A 27,028-nucleotide genomic window follows, 5' to 3' on the forward strand; every position below is an offset into this window, starting at 1 on the left:
TAAAGCTTCAGGACTGTTAAGAGAAAATACCCCTTTTAGGCTCTGTAAGCTACCAAATGCTTTTGTGAAACAGGGTTTTGGGTTTGTTTGGCAACAATAATGATCTAAACTTTGCCTTAACAGAACCATGATGAAACCTGGAGGAATTATTTTTCTGACATAAATTACTTCCCCAATGCTGTTTACACCCACTGCTACGACTCGTCTGGAACGAAACTGTTTGTGGCAGGAGGCCCTCTTCCATCAGGACTTCATGGGAATTATGCTGGTCTCTGGAGCTAATGATAACTCTTCATTCTGATGCTGATCTTTACACAGATTTCCACTTTTCTTTTCATTTTTTAAACAACAAAATTGTGTGATGCCATTGGTTCCTGATCTAAACACAAGTTATTTTTTTGGCAGAGTTTTGTGTTGGTCTCCAACAGTTTTGTACATCTTTTTGAACTAGTTTTTTGCTTTAACCTCCTTTATCCTTTATATGGAGGGGTTTTGAAGTCCTTTTTTATTGTATTTACTCCAAATGACTCTTCCCTCCATTTAGGCTGGCTTGGCCATGTGTCCCCTCCTCTACTTTGCTGTGAGGTAGGATTTCTTTCTTATAGAGTGGTTGCTCCTGAGCTTTCTGTGAAAGTCTTGGGGCTGCATGTGTGCAGGTACTTTGTGTCAGTTACATTACCTGGAGTGAGGACTACTTGTAATTAAAAACTATTAAAAATATTTATAAGAGATAAGCTACTACTTTATCTGGAGAGCCTGGCCCTGGCCTGGGCTGATCATATTTTTTAAAAGTACAAGTCTAATGACACTGTTTTTACATAGAGGGATTTTAATCCATCCCTGGAGCCCAGGGATGGATTCCTTAGGGGTATTGACCATCAGATCCAAAGTGCAGGAGTTCTTAAAAATGCATTTGTGTTTGAATAGTAGTTTTCAGCAGTGCTAGGAGCAAAAATTGGTCTGTTTCTTCACTGCCTATCCCAGGTATCAGCTTGCACAACTGGAGTTTGTATAGGCTGTTCTGCAGGGTGACATTACATTGAGGGCTGCAGAGATGCTGAGAGGAAATGGAGGCTAGATATTCAAATTAACTAAATCTATCTGTTCTCCAGATGAGAAATGGTTTCTAAGTATGCTTGTTAGGGTAGCTTAAAATCTCTTCGTAAACTGCCTAAAACCTTGGACCTTTTTTATCCCAGGTTGTGGAAATTTTTCCCCCTTTTGCTGTTCTGGTTGGCCATCTGCTCAAAGAAGCCAATGGAATAAATAAACTTTTTTTCACCCAGATTAAAGAGTGCATCTCAGACTTTACTAATACAAGTGAGCAGCTTTCTGCATAGGGAGGGTATCTTGGTGTTCCCTCACTTTGCGCTAGCATATGCTGTAGGAGAGGCTCAGGCTTTTCCAGAACCCCCTGCTGCCTTCTGTGTTCAGACTCCCTCCAACTTCATCTGGCACTGGGAGGGGAGAACAGATCCAGTGCCCATCAGGTCCAGCTGCGAAGTGTGTGCCTCCCAGGGTGATGGTCTTACCAATACTCAGATAAAATGTAAGACTCCAAGGTGCTCCTCCTTTTGGCAGGCACCAGACTCTCAGCTTGTTAGTGATGCCTCTGCTCTCTGCTGGAATTAATGCCTTTCCCCTGACATTGGTGGAGCAAAGTGTGCCTGTGCCTCACAGCTTTGGTGCCACATTGTTGAAAGCGAAGGGAGACGACCCATCTTTGTTGTTGATCAGCATCGACTCCGATTTATTGATCAAATCAGCCACTTTTTATAATAGTGTTAATTAACTTCATGCATATTGCAAAATCCGAGCTCACGATAGGTTACAGAGAAAACTCTAACCCCTCCTTTTGTTTACAATACCCATGGTTGTTATTGAAACCAAAATTAGTGTTCTCACTGTGATATGAAAAGTTCTCAAAACCTTCCTATCTGTTCTCAAAATCTTCATATCTGTTTCCAGAGCAGCCAAGGACTGTTATGAGAAGACTGTCTGAGAATCCTGCTGTTTATAGAAAACGTGCCTGAGAACCTAGTTATTTACAAAATCAAGCCTGGGAACTGCTGCTTTACAGCTGCCTTTTACTTTCCCATCAGCTGTCTACCTTCATGGCCTCTTTCTTTAAGCCATGCTTGAACCAGGCTCTCCACACCACATGAGCAGTTGATCAAACTGAGAGAAAAGACAAGGCTGGGACATGCTCTGTTCTCCCATCTCTGTGAGAGATCATAGCTACCACTGCAGTTAATGGTCACAACCCAGAGCTAATCTGCATTTATCTTTACAGTCTCTCTCATCTTCAAACTAGTATCTTCATCAGTAACCCCAAGCAGTCAGCATCAGGCTTAAGTTCCAGCTGGTATGGAGACCTGGATGGAAATCCTACAAGGAGTGTGCAAGTCCCTCTCATTGGGATGGAAATCCTGGCAAGAGAACTCTCTCCCAGGTGTGCACCTGTACCAGAGGTACAATTAGCACTGAGCATTAATACAGGTGCTTCACAAGCAGTCTTCCAGTGTTTGATAATACCATTGTGGCCTGGTTGCATAAATGCATCAGTTCAAGGTACTGTGTGTGTGGCTAGACAGGCTTTTTTCTGAAAAGGTAAAATTATATACCATGAGGTAGCTGCTTTGGTTATTTTAGGGGCTTAGAAAAGTGGAAATATATTAAGAAAAACAAGTATTGGAGAAGAATGGCAGGATTTGTGTCCTTACAGCTACTGGGTAAGATAATTCTGTCACAAGAAATATGTTCTGCTTTGGTTTTTTTGTTTTTTAAATTTGATTTGGTTTGAAGTTTTTTGCTTTGTTTTTTTAAAGAAGCTAGATACTTGAATCTACCTGAGTGTCCTCCAGTTCTGCTGAAGCAACAGGTAATATCTGGGCATTTAGTATCAGCAGTGCTAAATGGGGACTCCTTGTCTGGAAATTCTAGCCCTGGTGTTGATCTATTAATTGAAGCATATTTTAGGCCATGATAGGAGGAAAAATAGTACATGTGTGGCCTTTAAACAAAAAGGCTGATTTTTCTGCAGTCTCTAGGTTACTGAAGAGGCACCACTGGAAATTGCCCCTCCCTACTGACTGATCTCCACAAGTACCTCAATATGTGCTCCTAAAGCCTGGTAATGTGAGTGTACTTTTCTCCTTTTTTTTCTTCATAGAAGGCTCTGCACAATTCTCAGATTAATCTGGAAAAAGATGTAAAATGTCTCAAGTCTCACATGCTTTTGTGTATTCTGTTTTCAGGGTGCTTTCTTGCAAAAATAACTTCTCACAGTAAGGGAGCCATCCTTGTTCTGTATAGAAATCCCCACAAAAAAACTAGGAACCAAACCAGATAATGCTGCAAGCACATAAACAATTTGGACTAGAGATAACTTAATTTTTAGCTAGTTTCAGTGGTTTTAAATGCTTACAGCAATATAGGTATTAAGTTTCAAAATATTTCTGTGGTTTGTCATACAAAACTTTTGTTCCAATCACTGTTAGAAACGGAGGCATAGAAAGATGATGATGATATGCCAATTGCCCAAACATAAGTAATAGGAGAAAAACTGAAATTTTTTTACTTTGATTTTTGTTGCCCTGTTGGGTTAGGTATGTGCTGATCATGGTTAGAAGTGAGTGGGTTTCCCATCCAAGTGCAGGAATGGCTGCAGAACAAGGAGCTTCCAGGCTCTGCAGAGAGGCAAGTTGAGTACCTTACTGTTCAAAGGCCAGATATATCCCTGCAATGGAGTCAATCTGGTGACTGCACTTCAGTAGCTTCTGGAATAGCTTGCTGTGCACTGCTGAGAGCTAATGACATGCATATAATCAGACCATCTTATCTTTTCTACTGTTTCTTCACGATTTCCCTCCCTTGGTCTTTCCTGCTGAATGCTTTGTTTGAGGTTGCCTCCTCCAACCCAAATCACACCAGTCTTTGCTGTAGCAATATTGTCCTTGCAGAGGTGACCTCTACTGAGCAGGAACAGGCTTGCTGGCATTTTGTCAGCCTGTGCTCAAGACCTTCAATTTGCTTTAGTTTAACTTGGTATAAGTTAAAGGCTGGCTCAGACTGTTGAACAGGGCAGTAGCCCTTGTACATGTTGGACTGAAATAGCAGTGTGTTCCACATGGGCAACATACTCTGGTTTCTCTCTCTTGAAGGAGAGAACTTTTAGCATAACATGCCTTCAGAGTGGTTGCTATTGAGTTCTCAGTCATGTGAGATCTTGTGTGCTACCAGTAAGTTTAGGAGACTACCATATTAATGTAGATATTTTTGGGTATTACATTTTCAGTATTCATGATAGGTAATCAAACTAGTGACTCAGTACTTAATACCTAGCTTGTAAATACTGATTAGCAACTCCTCAGTAACAACTGGATGGTGTGTCATGGGACATTACTGAGGAATCAGAAGCTATTTTGCATGTTGGCTCGAGCACAGTAACAAGGGTTATGCTCACCCTCTTCACTAAACACCTTATTCCTGTAATTCCTCCAGGTTTCTCCCTTGTACAGTCAAGACTTCACAGAATCACAGAAATTCTAGGTTGGAAGAGACCTTTAAGATCATCGAGTCCAACCCATGTTCTAACACCTCAACTAGATCATGGCACCAAGTGCCACATCCAGTCTTTTTTAAAACTCTTCGAGGGATGGTGACTCTACCACTTCCCTTGGTAGATGATTCCAGTATTTGACCACTCTTTCTGTAAAATACTTCCTCCTTAATTCTAGCCTGTATCTCCCTTGGCGCAGCTTGAGACTGTGAGAATTGCTAGTGCTCTCCTCTGGTGCTTTCTGGGATTGCAGTAAAGAAGTAAGTTCATTTGTTTGATTCCCTCATCAGTGCTGCTGGGGTTAGTTTGAGGTGAGTAAATTACCAAAGAAGAGTTGATAGTAGGTTCATGTTCCTAGTCTCAAATGTTCATTCTCCTCACAGATGCATTTTTAAGAACATTGCAAGAGTGCCCAGTGATCTTGCTGGACTTAGTCTGTTCACAAAAGTTATACTCATATTGTGGGTGACTCTTGTGACTGTCTTCATGAGAGAAACTCCTGAGTTGCATTAAGGGGTTTATATTTGCTGCCTCCATTTTAGGTCTTTGGCAGCTTTTTGTATCTTAAGGATTAAGATACTTGGGGATCATTCTCTTCCAGAATTTCATTCTGTTCCTTCACCTGAGCAGTTGCTTTGTCTATAGCTTGCAGCTGAAAAATTAACAGATTAAATTTATGATCTAGCTATGTTGAGTGGTGCTTTGCTGTCTTAATTTGTGCCACTCAGCTGAGAGGCATTTACAGGCCTTTTGAACTGCTGTGCCCTCACCTGATGCAGGCATGTGAAACAAAGCAGGCTTGCCTAGACCCTTCACGAGGTCACTTGTTTGCTTAGTTTGCAAGAAATCAAGGGCAGGTGGGCTGTCAGTTACTGCATGTGGGAAAGCAGCAGCATCTTTCAGCAACCAGGTGAGAGGTCTGTTTTTAGTGGTCTGTTACCCTTATTTTCAATAAATGCACTTTTCCAAGGTGTCTGATACGTTTTTACATAGCTACTTTTGCAATTGCTGCTATGACTGAATTACTGGACTGGGGTATAGCTTGTTCCTGAGGAAGTCTGTTGCAGAGCTGTGTATTATGCTGGTGGAGTTGATCCTCTGGCCAGCCCATGCTGAGCCAGGAACTCTTGAGCTACCAGGCACAAATTTTTTAGCCAATTGAAAATCCCTGTATGCCCTGCTGGCCACCCCACAGTCTGAGCCCCAGGTATGACCTCAACTGAAAATGCATTTCTGAGTGTTATGGTGCCCTCAGTAACTTACTTGAAATACTCAAGCAGACACCCAAGGACAAGGGAGAGTGGAAGAGAGAACACAGCCACATCTTGTGTGAGGTGCTCTCCTTTGTGCATGAGCACTTTTTGTGGTGAGGATGGGCAAGGAACACCAGAAAAACATAAAAGGCAAACAGTGTTTGGTATGGCTCTCGGGACTCCTGAAGAATTTAAAAACTAAAGGGGATATGTAAATGCCTAATCAGAAACATCTTTGAGAGATTAAGTATATATCCCTGACATTCCTGTGTTATTTTAGCATCTCTGTTTTTATTTTAATAACTCTGTTTTTATTACAATAACTGTGTGTTATTTTTCAAGGATAAAATTAGGAAGTATCTCTTTGCTTGTGATGTTGGGTGTTTTAATGAAAACCGTGTGGTACTTGGCTAATTAAAAGAATGCTCTTGCAAAAAGGAATCTTCCCATTTTCTAACAGCCTTTCCCACTAACACCCTGCTGGGAGCAGTATGGTCTAAGAAAGTGCACACAGATTTAAAATGGAGTTGGCAGAGTTGGGAAAATGTGGACTGTCATGACTGTTTCTATACCCAAAAAACTGCCAACACTTGATTGTATACAAATTGTGGTTGCTGTACTGAAACTGAGAGGGTGTATAAAAAACCCCTTGCAACATACTGCAATGTCTTCAGTCCAAGATTCTTTTGAATTGATTCTTTTGCCTTCAGGACAAAAGATTTAAGAGTCAATACAGTGTTTTCTTAAGAACTGTTTTTCCAGATTCCCTTACTAAAAGGGAAAATTCAGGTGCTGAATCTTACAATCACATTAAACTGATACTTTTTATTTGCCCATTCACCTGGTCTCTTTTCATTTTCAAGGCCTCCCACAGTCTCAGGGTATAAATCACTATGACTCATCCAAATAGCACCAAAACGGACCAACCAGAGGTTAATGTGCCTTCCTCTTCTGGTACCTTGATCTTTATAAAGTTATCAAACTTGTCACTGTCTTAGGGCTGGGTACATGCATTGTCTTTTTCTAAGATGTATGTGTTGAAATTGCAACAGGTTTGTACTGTTATTTGTGACTTGTTCCATTTGTGTTAGGTTGTGCTGTAGACAAATCAATGCGCTGGTTGGTCTTGGTATCAGTCTTGCCAGTGACATCTGTCAGTCCTTGCTTTTATGTTCATGTGTAGATAAATGCTGGATCTTTCCCACTGCCTATGGTGCATAAGATGCACAAAATACACAAGGTGTTTTAATATGTGCAGTGATCATAACTTGTTGCCTGAAAGTAGGATGTTCTACAGTGAACTGTTTTTAATGTTTTTTTCCCAAACATTTTTAATAAGATCCAAAGCCTTGAGGAAAAAAAAATCAGGACTTCCTGATACTTGATGGCTTCTGTTCTGAATCCAGGGTCTGATGTTTGTTAACAACTACTCCAAATCCACTCATCTAACAGAGGCTTTCTCAGCTTGTTTCTGTCATGAGCTGTATCAGAAACAGCACTGAATCCTGAACTGTCACAGAAGCTGTCAAGCAAAGTAGTAACAGCTCTCTTCAAATATTACAGTGCACATTTTTAAAGTGTAAGATAAACCTGTTCCAAGTTATTGATGCAACTTGCAAATGGAACACTGCGAAGTTGCAGATAGTGTGTGAAACCAGCCTGTCTGCACATGGGGCTCAGTGTTCTGTTACCTTGCAAATTGTTTCTCCTCTCTGAAAAGGTGTTTTTTGTTGTTGTTTTTTTTTCAACACAAAGACATTACATTTGGCTTAGTTTTCTAAAGATATATTTGTTTACGAACCTCAAACTGACATCTGGTATTTGGCCTGAGCTTCTGCCTCCTTGTCTTACGAATTTAGAAAATACAGTACAATTGACACTTTATGTCTCATAAGAGCATGGAAAGAGGAGCATATATATCTTCACTTGCTGTGGCCTTCCATGGACATGTCTATGCATAATTAACTGAATTACAGTACTGCACTCTGTTGATCCATGAGGTTACCTTTGTTTTTAGAATCAGCACGATTAGTCATCAGTGTATTGACATTAATACATGGTCATGGAGCTCTAAGGTCTGTGTGATTTCCATGCTAACAGTATCTGTTCTCTCTGTACCGCAGTGCAGACTTAGTGTGGAGTTTTTTTTGCTTCATGGTAATTTCAGAGTTCCTTTAAATTCAGTGAGGTGCTGTTTTCAAGACAGTCACTTTTCTGAGTCGAGCAAATGGATTTAACTTACTTTTCTACCTTTAGCATTTTCCTCTTCTCTCATTTCTTCCTAGTTCACCTGTAGTGATGAGTTCAAAGCTGTCTGCCTACTCTGAAAATTATCCAGTCATAATAAAAGAAAACCTGTAGCCCAGGGTGGCAAGATCACTCTGTGCTTTTACTGTAAACTTCTGTGGCTGGATGCCTGTCTTGCAAGTGGAGACTCCGCCCCTGCACAGTCTGCAGAAGCTGAAAACCTCATGCACCCATATTGTTCAGAGGGTATCAGCAGATCAGGAAGTGGAGGTGCCCTGTGCCTTCATCCTTCACTTCAGTTTGTTTATCAAACTGATCTGGAGTGGTTTAGCCAGAGAACTGGCATCTTCAACTGCTACTCAATGTCTTGATGAAAGGTTTCATTCAGGGCAATACCAGGAGGGTGAGCTGCTGACTTGATCCCATATAAAGGCTTCCTCCAGAGTTTTATTTTTTTGGGGGGTGGAATTATAAGAGTAGGGGTATGAGCAAAAACCCTGTGCTCAAAAGAGAAGAGTTATTCTGATGTACTTTGGCCAGCAAGAATGACAAAGGGGTGAGCTGGCAATGGAATGTTTGAAGGGTAGGCTTTAAGGGTTTGTGCCATCATGCCTTAGATCACTGCAAATTAGTTGCTCCCAGAGCTTTCAAAACTAGTGGTAATCCTCCTTCAGATGAGATGTGAAGATGGCATGCAGAAAAAACAGTTTCCCCAGTGGTCACTCAGTCTTCCCCTCAAACATTCAAGGTTACCAGTGCACTTGTCTCTGTTTTCATGAGTGACTATGATTAATGTGCTTCACAGCTGCCACCAACCCCCTCCACCTGCTTTCTGCAGGGATAATGGAGTGAAAGGGCCTTGTCTGCATTGTCCTCCACTTGGCTGGCTGTTGACAGTGCAGGGATGTAACAGGCCAGATATGATTTACAGCTTCAGCTGGTTGCTCTAGGCTTCTCTCACATTGCAGGTGTGATAGTGGAGCGGTTACAGAAAGAGCTGGTTAAGTAACTTCTGGTGGGCTTTGTCCCTCTTGTTCAAATTGTTGTCTCCAGTCTCAGTCTCTTGTCCCAGCCTCACTCACATCATGTCACACTGCTGCTTGGGACTTGAGCAAGTTCTTTCAGGGGTACTAGTTCAGGTACCAAGTTCTTCAAAGCCTGGGGGCACCTGTTAGAGCCCTACCACACTTCTGCTGGCTTAGGCAGTGGTTTGCTGAACTAGGATCTTACTCAGAGTGTCCTTATTCTTTTTACTCAGCTCTAGGTATCTTCTTGGACTGCCATATCCCTTTCAGTCCAAAAAGGTTTGCTCCAAAGTCACTCCTGTTCCATGGAATTTATTCCTGTACTGCTGGTTATTGCAATTCTGTGGCTTTTGTTTTTCTTATTTTTGTTCTGGGGTTCACTGCAAATGTACAAAACCATATTGACTTTCTCAACTCCTGAACATAGTACAGGGGCCCGTCCTGAGGCATCAGAATTACTTGTCTACTCTCAAGGTGCACAGAAACAAGGATCTCTTAGACAAACAAGGAAGAAACCAGCTGCGTATACACAAGTAGAAAGGTATCTCTGAGTAGCTTAGGTGAGGGAGCAGCTTATGAATTTTAAATATAAAAGCCGTAATTGAGGGGGATTTTTGTTTCTTTTAAAAAAACTGCTTTAACAGAAAGTTAGGTGGTATTTTATGCCAGTTGCTGGCTTAAGAAAGTAGCACGGTAAACTGAGATTTTCTGTCCATCAGTGCAAAATGTGCCTCCCAACTATAATGCAAAGGCAGTCTCTGTTGCTCTCTTATTTGCAATGGAAGATTATCTGAAGACTGATTAAATGTGTTTCTTGCTCTTATATGTAATCACCCACACAACAGTCCTTGCTGGTCTTTCCCAAGCACTATTCAACACTATCCCTATTTAAAAACAAAACAGGGACTGCATTGAGTAGTGGAACCTAATGCATTTCCTTGGTTTGAGAGAGACCCTGGAGATAAGAGTCCAGGTTCCATGTGTTTTAAATGTAACTTCAAACCAATGCAGCTGTTCTCTCAGACCAGTGCAGCTTCCTACCTTTCCTTCCATTTACATGGGAATTTGAAAATAAACCAAGCAATACATGAGCCAGTTGATGTCCTTGCAGGTGGAACATGTTTTTTTTTTTTAAATTTGAAGATTGAGATTTCTCTTGCGGAAAAACTCATTCTGGATGCAAAAGTGTGGAGCTCAGATTACAGCTCTTCCCCCAGCTTGATTAAATGCAATTAAGTATTCTGGACTCTTTTGAAGAAGACTATGTAAAAGCTGTGAAGGCATAGACTGGAACTGACAATTTTAAATTTTAGGTCATGTGTGTGTTGCTTGACTACATGGACAATGTAACAGTGATTTTTATAGATTGGTTTCCATGTGTCAGTCACAAATAATTTGCTGTTTGGAGGAAAACTTCTAGTAGATATATTTCCAGATCAAATTATGAGCCTATTTTCCCTCTTGCATTAACCGGGTTACTGTGTTCACATGCCAGAAAGATGTTGCTCTTTGAAGAAGCATGTTAGTGTATGTGGCAATGCCCCATGCACTTTTTAAATACCTAGACCTGTACATTCTCATCTGAGTATCGTTAACCATGCTGTAGTCTGGCAAATGAATCTTTTATTACTGCCCTGTTACATAGATACTTGTAATTAACTGCGGTTTGGTTTTTTTCCACTACTTGAAATTGTGTGATCTGAAAATTGGTGAACAAAAAGTATTTGTGCATCTTACTATGGGTATCTCTAAATAAAATGTATTTGTATAGTGTGTTGGTGTGGCTGATATTTTCCCTTATTTGCTAATACCCCATTGCAAGTAAATCCAGGGCAGTTTAAAAGCAAGTGGGCTTGGGTTTCTTACCACAGCAGTCCAGCCTCTGTGTGGACATGACTGATTTAGTGAAAACAAAGTGAACTGTTCTTTTTCCTCCACTAGTGAGTGGATTGATAACCCGAGAGCAGAATCTCAGCTTTTTTTTGGTTTTTCATGGCCTAAACATTAGTCCTGGTTCTCTGTATAGCTGTAGCAGTACTCATTACTTCCACAGGAGATTTGTCTATTGGCAGAGTTGGGACTGTTACAACTTCAAAACATCTCCTTCCTGTTCTCATCATTTGATACCTCATTTGCTCTGAGGCAAGAGTTTTCTTTCAACCACTTTATTTTTCTATGAGGGACCTACCTCTTAGAAGTGTTGAACAGCACAGATAAATGTAGCTGGACAGTCAGGTACAGGACTACAGGTTTTAGGGAGATCTTGCATCCCAAAACTGCATCTGTAGTGCTTCCACATATTTTCATTGCAGAGGAGAGTGAGGCCTTTATACAGCTGTCCTGTTTCACTGTCTATACCTAGTAAAGTTACTTTTTCAGAAGAGGAATGTCTAAGACGCCTAAGTTTTATGCTGGAGGTTAAAATTTTGTGCCTAAAATCCGCTTCTGCCTCCTTGTCTGCACCCTTGGCCTCATCCTGAGAGGCTAGTTTCCATGATCATGGACAAACTCAAGCTTTGTAAGTTAAGGTTTTTAAGCTAAGTGGGAGACCATGTCTCTGGCTGCATCATCTCTGCTCCTCATAGTAGGTATTACTGATACTTGTGAATGCTGGAAGGGCAGACTTTAAAAAGATATAGGAACTGTATAGTTCCTAACATAGTCATTCTACTGAGCCTTCTAATCAAATGGTTTGAGAGATGCAAAGGAAAACCAAAGCCCCTGGCCCTGGAGACATACAGAAAATGATGGGTTAGAGAGGGCTTTGGCAACCGGGGTTACTAACTCCCCACCAGCCTCAGATGCTCCATTGAGTACAGCAGTCAGATGGTGTGGGGCCTGTTAGCTGACTTAGAGGACCATAGATGAGCTCACAAAAAGCTGTTCGTATTAATTGAGCTCCTCTTAAATGCATGTCCAGCTTAAATCTCAGCAATAAAAAGTTTAAATTGTCCCCAAGCAGCTAATTTTAGCATTAATCTGTTTTGTCCCATCACCTGTCTTGCAGGTCCCCTTACTCTCCTATTCACAGTGCAGATGAATCAGTTTGTTTCCCTATGTAAGGCAGTTCACCATTTTTGGGGGAAGAGATTTTAATCTGTTTCACAGTCAGTCTTCACTTCTGCTAAAAGGTCTGGGTTCCCTCGGTGCTTTCTCACTGGCCATGCCTGGCATGTGCATGTATGGCCATTGTCATTCCTGTCTGTGGAACCAAAATGAGACCCATTGCACTCCTTGGCCTGGAGTCTGCAGCTGGTCTGTGGTGTTATCAACTGTGCCTTCACTGTATGCTACAAACATGTGGCAGTCGACATTACCCCTTTCAACACTCAATCTGCTGCCTGCCTCCAGCTTCAGCCCAGCTGCTGCAGGTTTCCTTGGCTGTCATCACTTCCCTTCTTGAGTGTATTTTGTTTCTGATCTCTGTGACTTGGGGCCTCAGCTCTTGCCAGCTGGTTGACACTGCTGTTGCTCAAGGAGGAAGCCAAACCAGGATAGGACTTAGAATAGTTTCACACTATTTTATTAGTTCTTCCTAGCCATTGCTGTACTCATCCTATCTGTTTCTGAATGAAAGATCAGGATACTTTTTCAAATTCATGGTGCTTTCAAGGTCCAGTAAATGGTCCAAGAAATAAAGAGATGCCAGGACATAGCGCTTGAAATGTTTTTTGGTCAAGAGGTGGCCAATTTTGGAGACATTGAAAGTGAGAAAGTTCATAGTGTATAAGAAAACAAGAATCTCTGTGCTTTGTCTCCCAGCTTCCTCAGTCCCTCTCAAGCCTCCTCTGAAAGAACAGATGTCAGGAGGGCTTCCGCCCCCTAAAAAGGCTCAAGGGACCATGTGGCCAACATGGATTTTGGGAGGTATGGATCAGCTGCTCTGCCCTGCACAGAGGGTCTTACTCTTTCCTCTTCACTGAGCTGTACCATGAGCTGGCAGAGGTGAGAGAGAAGCTACAGGCCGCAGCTGCAGAGCTGTGATCGAAGGGTCAGCTAGACATTGCTTGTACTATATGTGCCAAAGACACAAACAGAGTGACGGTCATGTTCCACAGATGCTGAAGTGTCAGCAAAAAGATTGTAACCCCTGTAATTAGTGTCTGTGGGTTTTCTTCCTCTGTGTTGTCAAAAGTTTTCCTGTCCTGGGGGTTTCCTCTCTTCTACAAACCCACTGCAGTGCCTGATGCATGTTGAGTGTGAAACACACAGACTCAGTTACAACAGAAATTTTACAGATTCTAGACAACTGGAAAAAATGTGACTAAAGGTTGTCTTTGGGGAGACAGACTGACACTGTTGCTGCAAAATTCCACCCATATAACTGCAGTGTTCTAGGCAAGTATTGACCTAGGAAGAAATTCTGGCTAATTTCTCCATGTGTCTGAGCCCCAAGAAAGGTCTTGGAGCCAAAAGTGTGAGGAAAGGTTGGTCAGTACTAAAATAATAAGATTCACTTCCTCATGTGCTATGGTGGCAGCCTATGTACTGCTGCTGAGGGCTGCTGGACACCACACTGCAGCCAGCCAGTGAGGATGCCAGTAGAACACTATTAAGCTATAACAATTAATGATCTTGCCACTTGGTAAAACCACTTCGTGGAGATTTTTTTTCCTTCCTGGAAATAAATTCTAAGAGTCTTGGGATGTGGAGACTTGCCATGTGTATTTATAGGAGCATTTTTCTTATTAATTGCAGGAAGCCAACTTTAGCTTTGTACCAGTATAAATATGCTTTGACTCCAAAAAATCCCTGTTACCTTGTAGGCTGTTGCTGTTGGACTTGGTGTTTATTTGATTTTGCGGAAAGCTTTTAGTCCTATGCTCTGGGCTGCTCAACTTGCTGCTTATAAGAGAAGGGAAACGTCTGGAGCTTGAATGCATATTGGTCCCAGGACCTAGGTCACAACACCAGTGACTAGACTCAAGTTGGACTTTGTGCCAGTGATCACAACCCCTTGAACCCAGCAGCTCTGCAGTTCTCAGTGCAACTTCAGTGTCCACAAACCCAGTCTGTAGTCCATCAGTTTGTCCATGAGATGCTTTTAGCAAACACCACGGAAAGCTTTGCTCAAACTGAACAACATCCCTCTCCTCTCCCTTCATTTATCAAGGCAGTCATCTCATCACAGAGGGTGACCAGGTCAGCCTGACATGACTTCCCCAGTGTAAATCCATACTGAAAACTAGTGCCAGTCACCTTCTTGTCTCCTCAATGTTTGAGGCTTTCAGTATTACAATCTCTGCAGGGCTGGGTGGAGACTCACCAGCCTGCAGTTCCCTGGGGTCTCCCAAGCTCACTGCTTTGTTCTTGCCATTGCCAGTTACTGCATCTACAAACAGGCCTTTTAAAACTGAAAACAGATGGCTGACATTTAACCAGAGTTGGCAAATATCCTTGGACACACTATTCAAAACATTCTCCTAAAATCACAGGATAAAAATGCCTGTAATTTATCCTAAGATGAAGTTTGGGAAAAAACCAGCAAATAGTGCACATCCAGCTTCCACTTTACAATACTATTAGTTTGTTACCATTCATTACAGGAACCTTTGTATTACCTGGAGTAAGGGAGAGCTGGGATTCCACTAGGCTTGTTAAAATCCAACTGATAAAGACAGATGGTCTGTAAGTGCTGCAAGAGGCAGTGTGCAACACTGTACAAGGATGTTTAAAAGACCTTCAGTGATCATCTACTGCAACTCTGCCCCACCAAGTTATTTAAGAGCTGGCCAAGGAAACTTCTGTCTTCTTGGAGATAATTTAATCTTGGGGAGTTTTAAGAGGTAGGAAGCATGATATTGTTAGAGCAGTGACCAAGCATCTGTAGACTACTTTTTCTGATGTCACTGACAAAATAATGGAAAACTGATAAAGGACTAAATAGATAATTCAAGGCTAGATACACAGCTAATGTCAAACAACAGTGTTGTATGGAAAACAAGTCTGTTAACAATAGCCTGTTTAATTCTTAGAAACAGTTGCCTGGTAGACCTAACAGTGGGTAGGCACATCAGAGAATGAAATCAAGGAACATGACAGAACAAACTCAGCACTCACCATTAGAAGGGCATGCACTAGACAGGTAACCCCACTAGCATCCTTCTTAGGTGTTTAAGTAGGGCTCTGCAGGATGAGTATCAGCCTCAGACATGTGGAACTGTCTTGACAATCTGGAAATAAATATAGATTCAGATAAAATGTTTTCTGGAAAAGGTTGAAAGAAAGGAATATAACAGTAGGGTTAAGGTGATCATGCAGAACACTTTCAGATTCTGGTCACATGAAAATATATCACCTTTTTCATACAGTCAAACTACACAGAAAACATGGACCAAGGTCTGCAGGGACCACCTGGAGAAAAGGGTCGTCTCCAGGGACACACTGTCTCTAAAGAATGATCAAGCAGCCCAACACAAATTCCAAGGATGATGGACTAATGCAGGCCATGGATGTTAGGAATTGAATGGCCTGGGATTTATGAAGGCTGGACACAATGACATCATTATCCTTCCTGCCTTCACCATCATTAATGGTATCTCTAGGAGAACAGCTTGCTTCCATAATGTAAATGGCAACTCTTTCAAGTACAATTATTGTGGAAGCTCTGCTTGTGCAGGCATATCAACACAATCTAACATGTTAGATCCCATTTCTTGGCAGCATCCCCACAAGCTTCACCGCACATCTAAATGCAGCAGCAATCCCAGGTATGCCCAAAGGTAAGATCTCTTGTTATAAAATCCTTGTAACAGTTCTCTTGAGAGAACACTTTGCCACCAAAATTTTCAATTGTTCCATTATACCTAGGGAGAATTCCATATTGTAGCATCCCACTCTTCAGGAGAAGCGAGCACCTAAAATTTGCAAATGGTCATGGACAAAAGAAACAGCAAAAGTCGGAGGGTCTACAAAATCTTACGAAGTTCTATTGGTAGATTACACACTCTGCATGGAAACTGTTATGTTAGTCTCTGACATCCTATAAGCACAAGGCAGTGGGTTTAAAATAAAGGAGGGAGCTCAAAGGGAACAGAGAAAGAGAGCAAGCTGTATTAAAGAGGAGGAGAAAACAAGGGAAAAAGAGAGAGAGGTCAGCAGTCCTGGCTCCATTGCTGATGCTGATGATGGAGTGTTCAGGGTCATGGGGTGCACACGCAGGGCTTTGTGAGGGTACCTTTTTGTAGATAAGTTTCCCTCCCTGGAGACAAGGTTCTCCCTTTCTGTGTAATTTAGTTACTATGGAAATGGGTTGGAGGCTTCAGGGTATTTGGTGGTCTCCATATCCTCCTACATGCCTGCTTCTTGACCTCATTCCTACACCTGTGCTGTGTTGTGCTAATCTCCAGGAGCCAGGATAAGGATGTTTGTCCCAGAAAAACACTGCTCTACCTCCCTGTGGCCCCTTCTCCAGCCACATTCTGTTCATTCTCCCGGTGTGTTATTGCTGACAATCCCTGGCTGTTAGTACCAACAATCCTTGGCTGGCTCTGCAGCCACCTGTCTATCAGTGTTTGAGATTAGCCCCATTATCTTCTGGGCTTCTACACAGGTTCCCTGCAAACTTAAAGCTCAAAGTCAAGACTGGTTTCTTTATACTGAGCCTCTCCCTTGCAGAGCTTGTGTACCTGGATTATGTTGATTTTCTGAGGCTAGTGCAATGTATTTTGGAAAAGGATAGTGCTGTTGAAGAGGTGTCAGTGGGGTCAGGGCTGTGAGACCAGTTTGCAGCAAAGAGTAATATTTTATTAGACCAAGTGATGTAAAAAAAGAAAAAAAAAAAACAAACAGGGCACAAAGAAAATAAAAACTTCAGAATAAATAGCAAAAAACTGCTCCGAACTTCAGTTCAGTCAGACCAAGAAGAGAGGGAAGGGTTGGTAGTGTGGAAAGTGGAAGACAGCATTAGCAACAGGGAAGATAGTACTGCCTGAGCTTGTCAAGAAGAGATGGCTTTATTGCAGCATAGAAGTAGAACAGACTCCTGAACTAGGAACAGGGAGATGTTCTTAATACAAGCAGTTTTCCCCAGTCACAAATATGATAAGGAAGGAGAATGCCAAAGCACCAGAATAGTGGTGTCCAGCCTGTGGTATGTGAACTGCAGCCTATTTCAGAAATCTGCAGAAACTGACTAAGAAAAACAATCCTGCAGTAAGCTGAAATAGCCTATCTGGATTTGCACCTGCACCAGACTGTTATTTACTGGCTGGAAAACTGAAGAGGTTGCAAATCCTTGTAACAGCATATAAGAATCCTGGCACAGGCAGTAGGCAGAATTTGCCTGCCAGGACTGGTCAAACCTTGACAGTGTTTATTGCAGGGTCTTCTCTCCAAGTCTGATGTACCAAATCACAGGATCTTTTAGGTTGGAAATGACACCTGAAAGTGAGTCCTGTGACTGATCAGCAACTTGGCAATTAGAACAGAGCACTGAGTAACATGTCCAGTCATTTCTTGAACACTCCTACCACCTCCCTGGGCAGTCCATCCAAATGCTTCACTACCTTTCAGTGAAGAAATTCCTCCTGATCAATATTTGGAGTGAAGGTCTTTGTTCCCAAGCCTCCACCACATAATTCCTTTACCTCTCCTCTGGAAGCTTTCTCAGTACAGTATCCCATTTTCTCATTTATATTTACTCCATGTACAGCAGAAAGAGTCTACAACACTTTGATCCTGGTATCCCTACTCAGTTTTCTCCCATTCCAAATGCTCTTGGGCTGAATTCTGTGTGATTTTCAGAGACACTTTCCAGCTGGCACTACAGCATCCCAAGAGCTCTTAGCCTTTGTTGTTTTCTGCTGCACACCAAATTTCCATCTTGATTATCAAAGGATTGCCAAGCCATGATGGAAAAATGCTAACAATACTGATTAAATCCACACAGATTATGGAGCTGCAGACATGTTTGTCACAAAGCTTGTGAAACTTTGTTTACAGCTGTAATTAATTGTCCCCCTGCTATAGTAATAAAACAGAATATCAACAGCTGCATGAAAAAAATCAACAATACCTGTGCACTGTTTGGTCTGAATTTCAATTTAGTTCAACGGACCCTCTATCTTACTGAGAAAAAACAAGAACAGGAAGATCTCGCAGCTCCTCAGCAGTAGGATCAGTTGTAGCTTCTGCCCATCTATGCAGTAAGTGTCAAGGATGCAGACTCGCTAAATCTGTCTACTTCATGCGGAGAAGGCAGAAACATGAAAAACACAAATTAATTTTTAGATACTGTTTAGGGTAAAATCAGATTTCATGCCTTTTCCACTTTCATGGAGAATATGGGCTTAAGGGATAGAGGATGAGCAGTAAAGGATATCAGACCACAGCAAAGGTCAAGGACCATGGGACATCATCACTGGTGGCAACAAGGGCTGAACAATCTGAACATCACTTTCACCAGCCCTGCCTGCTCTGCACCAAGCAGAGACCAGCTTCCACACAGGGTAAGTAAGCCTGGCTTTAATATGTCAGGCCTTGCAATGATGCCCAAAAGGTAAGGACCCATTGCATTTTCGGCAACCAGAGGTGCTGTACACAATGGAAAAGATACACAGCAAGAAAAAGCCTAAATGGAAGAAACATTTTTGTTTGTGGTTTGGTTTTTTGCCCCTCCTGACTCACAACCCAAACCCAGGAGTCAAGTTTTATTGACTATCCTTTCTTGCCATCTGTCCTGTCATTGTTTAGACTGGCAGAAGCTGCACCAAGTTCTCTGACACAATTCTGCTGTGCCACCCCCTCCCTATTCTCCATTAATCCCCACCGTGCTTTACTTGACTTTCTCCTCCCGTAGTGCGGCTATCTTTTGTCCTGGAGTTCTCCATTTGTGTCCATCCTCTCAAAAGAAGGAGATGTTTAAATTGATGGAAGTGCAGAACTGGTTCCAAAATGCCCTGTTTCTAAGCGACCCGGGTCCCTCACTGGGCCCCGTCATGGTATCCCTCAGAGGGGCTTCTCAGGGGGTCCCTCACACGGTGTCCCTCACAGGGTCCCTCATGCGGTCCCTGAGAGAGTTCCTCATGGAATCCTCGCATGGGCTCTCACGGGGTCTCTTGAGGGGTTCCTCAGGAACTCGCGGGTTAATTCCCGCGGCCCCTCCCAAGGGCCCCTCTCGGTGTCCTTTACTGGGGTCCCTCAGGGGATCCCTCAGCCCGCCCCCCGGGGGTTCCCTCACGCGCCCCCGGGGAGGGGCTCCGCTGCTGCCCTGCCCCTTCCTCCAGCCCGGCGCGCGCCGAGGGAGGGGCGGGCACCCGGTCACGTGAAGGCGAAAGGAAGGGGCGGGGTTTCCCTCGCGCGCGCTGCACACGTGATCATCGGGAGGGGGCGGGAGGCAGAGGCGGAAGGAAGGCGCCGGTGGATGGGCGCGCGCGGGCGGTGCGTGAGGGGCGCGGGCGGGGCTGCGCGCGAGCGCGTCGCGTTGCGTGGCGTCACGTCACGTCACGTGGGGAGTGAAAACGACCCCGCGCGCGCGTGGAGGAGGAGGAGGAGGAAGGGGGAGGTCACGTGACGGTCGCGGGCGCCGCCGCCGCCGCTTTGTGAGCGCACCGGGCAGGTACCGCGCGCGCGGGGGGCGCGCGGGGCCCCCATCACCCGCCCCCGTCCCGGCCAACGGTCCCCGCGCGCGACCGCTGCCCCCCCTCAGCCGCCCCCTAGGCCCCGCGGGCCCGGCCCCGCTTTGTCCGCCCGGCGGTCCCTCGGTCCGCGGGTCGGTCGGTGTCCGCCCGGGCCGCCCAGCCCCGACCCGCCCGCCAGCGGGTTGGACGGGGGGACGCGGCTTTGCCCTACTTTCCGTGGCGGCCGCCCCGGGGAAGCTTCGCCCTGGCCTAGATCGCCGTCCCCCCTCCGCCCCCCTCCTTTCCCGCTCACCAGGGCCGCGGGTGCGGGCAGCCCCCACCTGGCTGGAGAGGGGTGCCCGCTTGGCCCGGGAGAGGGGGGGTTCTGACTGCACCCCCTGACATCCGCGGGAGGGGGTCCTGCACCGCGTCCGCCTTCGAGGAGGGGTTCTCGTCTCATCTTGGAGGTGCTGGTCTCCTGCAGCGAGGGTTTCCCTCTGGCGGGTTGGTGCCTCTGGCTCGGGGGCATGTGAGGAAAGCGGGACCAGCTGGAGGAGTGGGGCTGGCGGCAGGAGTCAGGCTGAGGGGAGGTGGCAGCTCGAGAAGTGAACAAGTGGATGATGAAGTATCGATCTATGACTTTTGCAGGGCTTTGCTTCCATGTTGTCTTGCTCATCCCCTTTCGGGGCATTCCCTCGCTGGTGGTGGGGGTCACCCCTAGAGACAATAACATCTCAGCAGCTACAGTGGGTTACTTGTGGTCGTGCCAATGAATGAACCCTTCCCTCTATGAACCTTCTCCAGTTTAGTCCTTCCTTGCCATCGGCTGTGTTTGGTTGCTTGGAATTGGGTGCCACGGCAGGGCTCACTTACGTTGCCTTTAAAAACAACAGAACGCTCTTCTGCGTTTTCTCCTGTTGCTGAAGAAAATTGCAGCAGGGAAGTGAACTGGTAGGCATTCCTGTGCAAGAAGCTAGATGCAGAAAGGACCTGGTGCATGTTTGGGTCTAATGACAAGGGTCTGAACTCTCTGATGTGGAATAGGTTTAAAAGCTTGTGCTGGAATGTCTGCAGTGCTGTTGTGTGCCACCTGGGAGCAGGGTGGACTGGTTTGAAGCTTCTCTCTTGTGAGCGAGCTAGCACCAGGAGTGTGGATGTGCAGAGCACCCCTGGTTGTGTTTGGAGGAGCAGGATGTTTCGTGGAACAGAAACTCGGGGTTTGCTATGGGGCTGTGTGAAGGAAAGCTGTGGAAGGGGAGTGGAGGGGCTGTCCTCGCCTGAGAGCAACAGTTTTTTTCCAAGTAGAGAAATTGGAGCTGGATGTGAGGGAAGGGAAGGGAGGGGGAGCAGTGCTTGCCATTGAAACAGAGCCCTTCACAAAAAATGGCAGCGACTCAGCCTCCTGGCTTTTGCTTCTTTAATATTTACCAGGCCCTTTTAGCAATTCCCTTGGTTGTATCACATTCTCCAATGGAATCTGGATTTGGATTCCTACCTGGCTGACTCAGTTTTTATACCTGGACCCAATCTCTCTGCAGTGGTTTGACTTAACTTGTTTAAAGAATTTATTTTTAACCTTACACTGGGCAAGTTGAAAGCAAGCAAGGCTAAATCACTTTGCAGAATTAATGATGTTTTGTGACTCCTGAGAATGAGCTGGCTTCTGTTTTTATGACCTCAATAATCTTGGTAATCTTGGAGGTGGGCAGTAGTGGGAATTGGACAAGCTCTGTTCTACTTTGTTCAATTTGTAGTTTTATCAGTGTGTTGATTTTGAGAACTGTCTATACTAAAAAAAACATGGCATTTCTGAACTTCAGACTGTTTCAGTTGTTTTGGCTCATCCTCCATAAAGCTCCTGGTGCCATGACTTAAAGAAGGGTTTGATCGTTTGAGGGGACAGGGAAGCTACAGACTCACCACTAAAATCTAAGGAGGCTTGGGGGAGAACCAACAAAATAGTCTTGTCTGTGCAGTTCTAGAACCTAGAAGTAGATTTGTGATGCTTTATATTTCTTCCGTGAACTTTTATTTTAGGTGATTATTTCCTTGTAAAATGCCATTTTTGGTACACTTTGTTTGTTGCTGGTGTTGTGCTCTTGATATTGGTCATAGCAGAGTAACATACTGGTGAGCAGTGCTTAAAAGGTGTATGTGTCATGTACTGTTAATGCTCTATTAATAATCATCACTGAGAGTCTTACTATTAGTAGTAATGCTTACATGCTGTTTCAGTCACATTTAGTACCGGTACTTAGAATAGGTGCTTCATGAAAGACTAGGAGTAAAATTTCAGACCTGTTACGAATCTTTTTTATTTATCTTTGTTTCTTATTTGGTTGAAACACAGGGGCAGGACTCAGAATGCCTGAGTTCAGTGCTTTGCAACAGCCTTGTGTGAGCTTGCTGAAGGAGAAGCCAAGTGACTTGTCCCCTTTGTAAAATACAGATTAGAGAAATTGTGTTCTATTTGTAGACTTCAGAATTACTGAATGGAAGGTGCTTGAGGAAATACAATTGATGTGCACTGCAATGTTTTTCTGCTAGAGCTTTTGGTGAATTTTAGGTTTATTTCTCAAACAGTCTGTTTACTTGTAGCCCACTGGGTCCTCTGTGCGTTTCAGAGAAGACCTAGTTTGGACTTGCACTGTTTTTCATATAACTTCCCTAAACAGGTTATATTCATTAAAGTGAGAGCTGGGATGAAAGGTTGTGAAATGCCTCCTTTGCAATTACTTCAGGTTTATATTTTACAAAAACTGTACAAAGGGTTTGTCTGTTTTGCTCTAACATGAAAGTCCAAACTCTTTGATTTTTGCCATCTGCACTGGGAGTCTGTTGGAACTCCCCATCCGCCTAGGGCTCCTGCAAGGCTGTTCCTTCCACAGGTGTGGTACCCTCAGCCTTTCTCTCCCCATTACTTCTCAGTCCCTCAAGGAGTAAACAGCGACTAAAGACAGGCAGTTTAAAGGTGGTATGGTCTGATGCCTAAGATCTCATGGCTTGCTCAGCCTGCTTTTACTACATCATAAATATTTTGCTGAGCATATTGTTTTACTTATGTTTTCTTTACATTGTAAAACCTGTAAAATAGGTTATGTGAACAACTTAGTGCAGCTCCCTTGGATGGAGTTGTTTCTATTCTCACTACTATTGAAATTGTATTTCTTTTTGTCCAGCTTTCTTTGTGGAACCTGCACAATATTGTGGCTTCTTTTGAAAGTAAAATTGTCAAGCTTTTTTTCCCTGCTCTCTCCCCAGGCTTCTTAAATCAGTTTTCCAACAGGTGAGCTTGGAGGACTCCTTTACCTGGCTGAGTGTAGCATTTTGCATTAAAAACAATGAAATGTTTCCCATGTTGAGAGATCTTTGATCTTTCTTGAGACTTAAGATTTGCCTGAAGTAATACTCTGATCGTGAACTCTATGGTTTTGTTTTTCTGCTATATCATACAGGAAGTACAGTTTATTGCTGTAGAAGATGCAGGTTCAATGGAATCGGTCTTGCAGAATCATTCAGTATGTGAATCTACAATTAATTGAAGAAAACACAAATACTTTGTTAACTTCCAGATTTGAATCATTGTACTTTTTAAAACTGTTTCAGTGTGGGGGGAAGAATGCTTACCTCAGTCTTTTAGGCCACCTGTGGTTGAAGTTGTAGGATTTGAATTCACTAGTTATGACCATGTTCCTGAATATTTTTAATGGTTAGCTATAGAGAGAGGAAGTCTTTGTGCAGTTTTATTGCATCTGGCATTGGTTTAATCTAGAACATTTCATTTGTGTTTCTTAATACTAAAGTAGTGTTTCTGGAAGTAGGATGATACTTTAGAGACCATATTGAGATTGCTTTTAAGGAAGGAAAACACACTATTTGTTTCTACTCCATTTGTGTTGTTTAGTGGTTTGAGGTGATGGATATATAGTAATATGGAATGAAGCATATGGCTTCAGAAACATTTTTGCTTCCTGTTTTTAAATGTTAACTGAATCATGGCTATTTTGTCCTCAGTGCTTGGCTTTGTACTGTTTCATTATCTGTGTTTGTCCACTTTGAAAGCTATTGCCGACTTATTTTTTTTTCTCTGCTCTTCTTTGATTTTCAAAATCTTATGTTGTCTTACACACAGTTTCAGCAACAGGAATCTGAAAGGAATCCTGGTGCCAAACCTTGCACTGCTGTTGGGCTGTACATGGTATATTGTATTCAAGAAACTCTGGTCCATGCATTTGATGGGTTGTGCCCCAAGGGATAGATGTCTGCTTGTGTTTCAACTTGCAGTCACACATTCTGGAGATCACTGACTTGCGATCCATTTTTGAGACTGACATAAGGGAGACCTAAGTTAGTGATGTTAACTTTGGGTGACTAAGTGTGATGAGGGCGAAGAGTACTGCACTTCCTTGTCTTGTGCTTCACTTTCTTTTATTAGCCACTGAATGAATTTCTGAATGTTTTGAACATGGGTTAAGTGCCGAGGGGTAGCTGTCAGAAATTTTTTTCAGAGAAAGATTGGAATAGACTTATGAGGTTGGTGAAGTTAAGTTATTGAGTACATACAAGTGTTTGTTTTTTCCTTAGCGTTTGAGTAAACACTTTCTGATACACATCTTCAACCTCTTGGGTTTCTTTGCTGTTTATTGATGTCCAGATTAGCACCAATGCCCAGGAACTCTTCTTTGCATCTTAGAAAAAGATGCTTATAATCTTTTTTTAATAGTTCTCTGTTAATAACGGCTAGTATAAAACTCGTTTCAACTTCATACCTGTACTCCAGGTTTTGTTGTTTACCATTTTATTTGTTGATGTAATAGTGTATCTTTCTGGATTTTATCCCAATGGCTTTTAACCTACCTGATTTAATTGAAAATTCTCTTGATTTTCTCTATATTACTGTGGGAGAAGAAATGCTAGAGCTTGAGAATTGTCTCTAATGGAGTTTATGGGGTGTTTTTGATAACAGCTTTTCTGTTAAAGGACTTTCTTGCCTTTTTCGTTCACTTCATCATGGGCTGGCTTAGGCTGACAGGGAATTCTGGAGGTGTTCTAGTCTCCCCTTGCTCAAGCAGCACCACGTACAGCAGGTTGCCCACGGCTTTGTCTGAATGTGTTTTGAATATCTCCAACGGAGACTCTGCCGCCTCACTGGGGAACCTGTGCCGTGCCAGTGTTTGGTTGCCCTCAAGGCACAAAAGTGTTCCCTGGTGTTCACAGGGAGCATCCTGTATTTCAGCCCTTTTGCTCTGGTCCTGTCACTGGGCACTGCTGAAAGTAGCCTGGCAGTGTCCCTTTCCTTCAGGTACTTAGACATATTGGTGAGGCACCGCATCCCTCCCTGGCTTTTTTCTCTGGGTTCAGCCACTTGGTGTAGTTAGAGCTGTAGTCCTTAAGGCAAACTGAATTTATATGTCCTTACTGGCCTTTGAGAAAGACGTGGATTAAGCATTGAATTTAGTATGGGTGGTGTGGTATTCACAGTAATTAATGATTCTTGGTTGGTTGAGAAATGGGTGGGTTCAGAGAAAGTACTGTGAAAATGCAGTAAGAGGAGTATTTCAAATTTGAATAATTTCTGTGCTTGCAAATGAGGACTAATTGACTGTCCTGGTTCTAGCTGAATTGAAAACAACAATTCAGCAGTCTGTGAGGGAAGAAATAGGTTGAACACTGTTTTATCACTGTCTGACAGTGATAAAATTGCCCAGGTCCTATGTATGTTCTGTCTAGGAATTGCACGGATTGCAAATGATGACTTGAAGTGCAATACATTGTTTAGGAGAGGTTAGACTGAGTGCTTACTGCATATCGAACTCCATTTTGTGACGTTATGTACATCATAAGTATTTTAAAAGTACTTTTTAATGAGACTAAAGCCCACACTTTGCAGAACTATGGGAGTCCAAAATTAGAAGCTAACTGGACCAGCCTAGTTTTTGTACTCTTGCAAGCCCAGACACTTTTCCCAAAAAACTGCAAGACCTCCACAACTGTTGAGAAAGGTTGAAATAAAGTTAGATGGTTAAAATTACTTGCATAGTTAGGGTTATTGAATCTGGGAAGTGCTGGGATGACTCTTGTAGAACAGTCAATCAAAATGAAACATCACTGAGGAGTAGTTTCTGCTAGGAAACCTGCCTCAAATATTTGGATGACTTTGCTCCCTTGCTGATTCTGTGGATTACTGGGGAGTGCTTTTGAGAACTTTCGCCATGAGAGAGAGCAAAGCACGAATGTGTATTAACCTATATTGTCCTCAATAAATAAATCCATTAAAATGGCAGATCAAGAGAAGATGTTCAAGTGTTTCATTAGTTATGAAATTACTCACTCACTATAAAATATGATAAAACATAATGCAAGAAACTGCAAAACCATCCAATTTTAGTTAATTTTACTACTTAAATAAAAATTGAACACAAAAACGTACTGACTGAAGCATCTTGCCTTTGAGGCAAAAGCAAGGTGATGTTGCGCATTTGAGCCACACTGTGGTAACTAAAGGCCTTTCTACCCAGCAAAAAAACAGCTGTTTGAAACTGGAACTGAATATAGGGGAAAACAAATGAAAAAGTTGAGCAACTGGAGTCAGCATAAGTTTTTTTCTTGGGACTTTGTTTAGGAGTGGTGAGGGGCCGGGAACTGCTTTTATGGTTGTAGGTCCCCTTTATTGACAGACCTTGATTGAAAAGCTGATATACAACTCTTTCTCCTTTTCCAGTTGCTCCACAGTACTGGAGAAAAGTTAGGATTAGTTGTTAACGTGGACTTTTTATGATCCTTTCTTTGTCTTAACAGACAGGTTCTAATGCAGTGTGCGAAGGGAGAAGGACAGAGTGAGTTGCTTGTGGAGGAGGAGGACGAGGATGTGGCTTGGGGCTAGTTACAAGACAGGTTTGCGGTGGGGGAAAAAGGGGGAAGAGTTTGGTATTCTTGATCTTGATATGATGCGTTGCTACTTTGATTTGTTTGTTCAAATTATTTGGAGCCTGGTTCATATAAGTAGAATCAGTAATGCTGGGAAACCTTAGGTGTGTCTTAACAAACAAACAGAATTCCTGCTTTGATGAACTACGCTGAAAGTGGGTAATGAAATGATACCAGGAATGGTTAGCCATGGTGGAGTACTTGGGGGAGAGAAAGGGGTCTCTGTGCTCAACATCCCGTTTGGCTGTTAAATCTGCCTGGTGAATTCTTTGACACTGAGACTATGTTTCAGTCCTTTGAAACGGTGTTGCTCTGTTAGTGTGTAGCAGCTGTCTCTCTCTCTGGTGATGCCGACTGCAAAGCTGTGAGGTTGTTTTGCATCCTACTTTTGGTAATCCTACAAATGTGTTTTTGTTCTGCCTTTATGTGTAGTGTAGCATTGACAATTTGCTGTAT

General features: G+C 43.1%; 2 protein-coding genes across 3 annotated transcripts in view; both read left to right on the top strand.

The window, feature by feature from the left end:
- The window catches only part of DCAF12 (DDB1 and CUL4 associated factor 12), a 31,341-nt gene extending 22,008 nt beyond the window's left edge, over window positions 1–9,333 (top strand). Inside the window, exon 9 of the mRNA XM_059492335.1 lies at window positions 124–9,333. Coding sequence (XP_059348318.1) covers window positions 124–282 — 159 coding nt within the window. The 3' untranslated portion in view covers window positions 283–9,333. The remainder of the gene's footprint in view (window positions 1–123) is intronic.
- A 10,246-nt stretch (window positions 9,334–19,579) lies between these two features.
- UBAP2 (ubiquitin associated protein 2) overlaps window positions 19,580–27,028 on the top strand; it is a 140,852-nt gene continuing 133,403 nt past the window's right edge. For both annotated transcript variants that reach the window (XM_059492436.1, XM_059492437.1), the window contains exon 1: window positions 19,580–19,644. The gene's annotated coding sequence lies outside the window, so the exon portion shown is untranslated. The remainder of the gene's footprint in view (window positions 19,645–27,028) is intronic.

The sequence above is a fragment of the Ammospiza nelsoni genome, chromosome Z, assembly GCF_027579445.1.
Source record: "Ammospiza nelsoni isolate bAmmNel1 chromosome Z, bAmmNel1.pri, whole genome shotgun sequence".
Lineage (NCBI taxonomy): Eukaryota > Metazoa > Chordata > Aves > Passeriformes > Passerellidae > Ammospiza > Ammospiza nelsoni.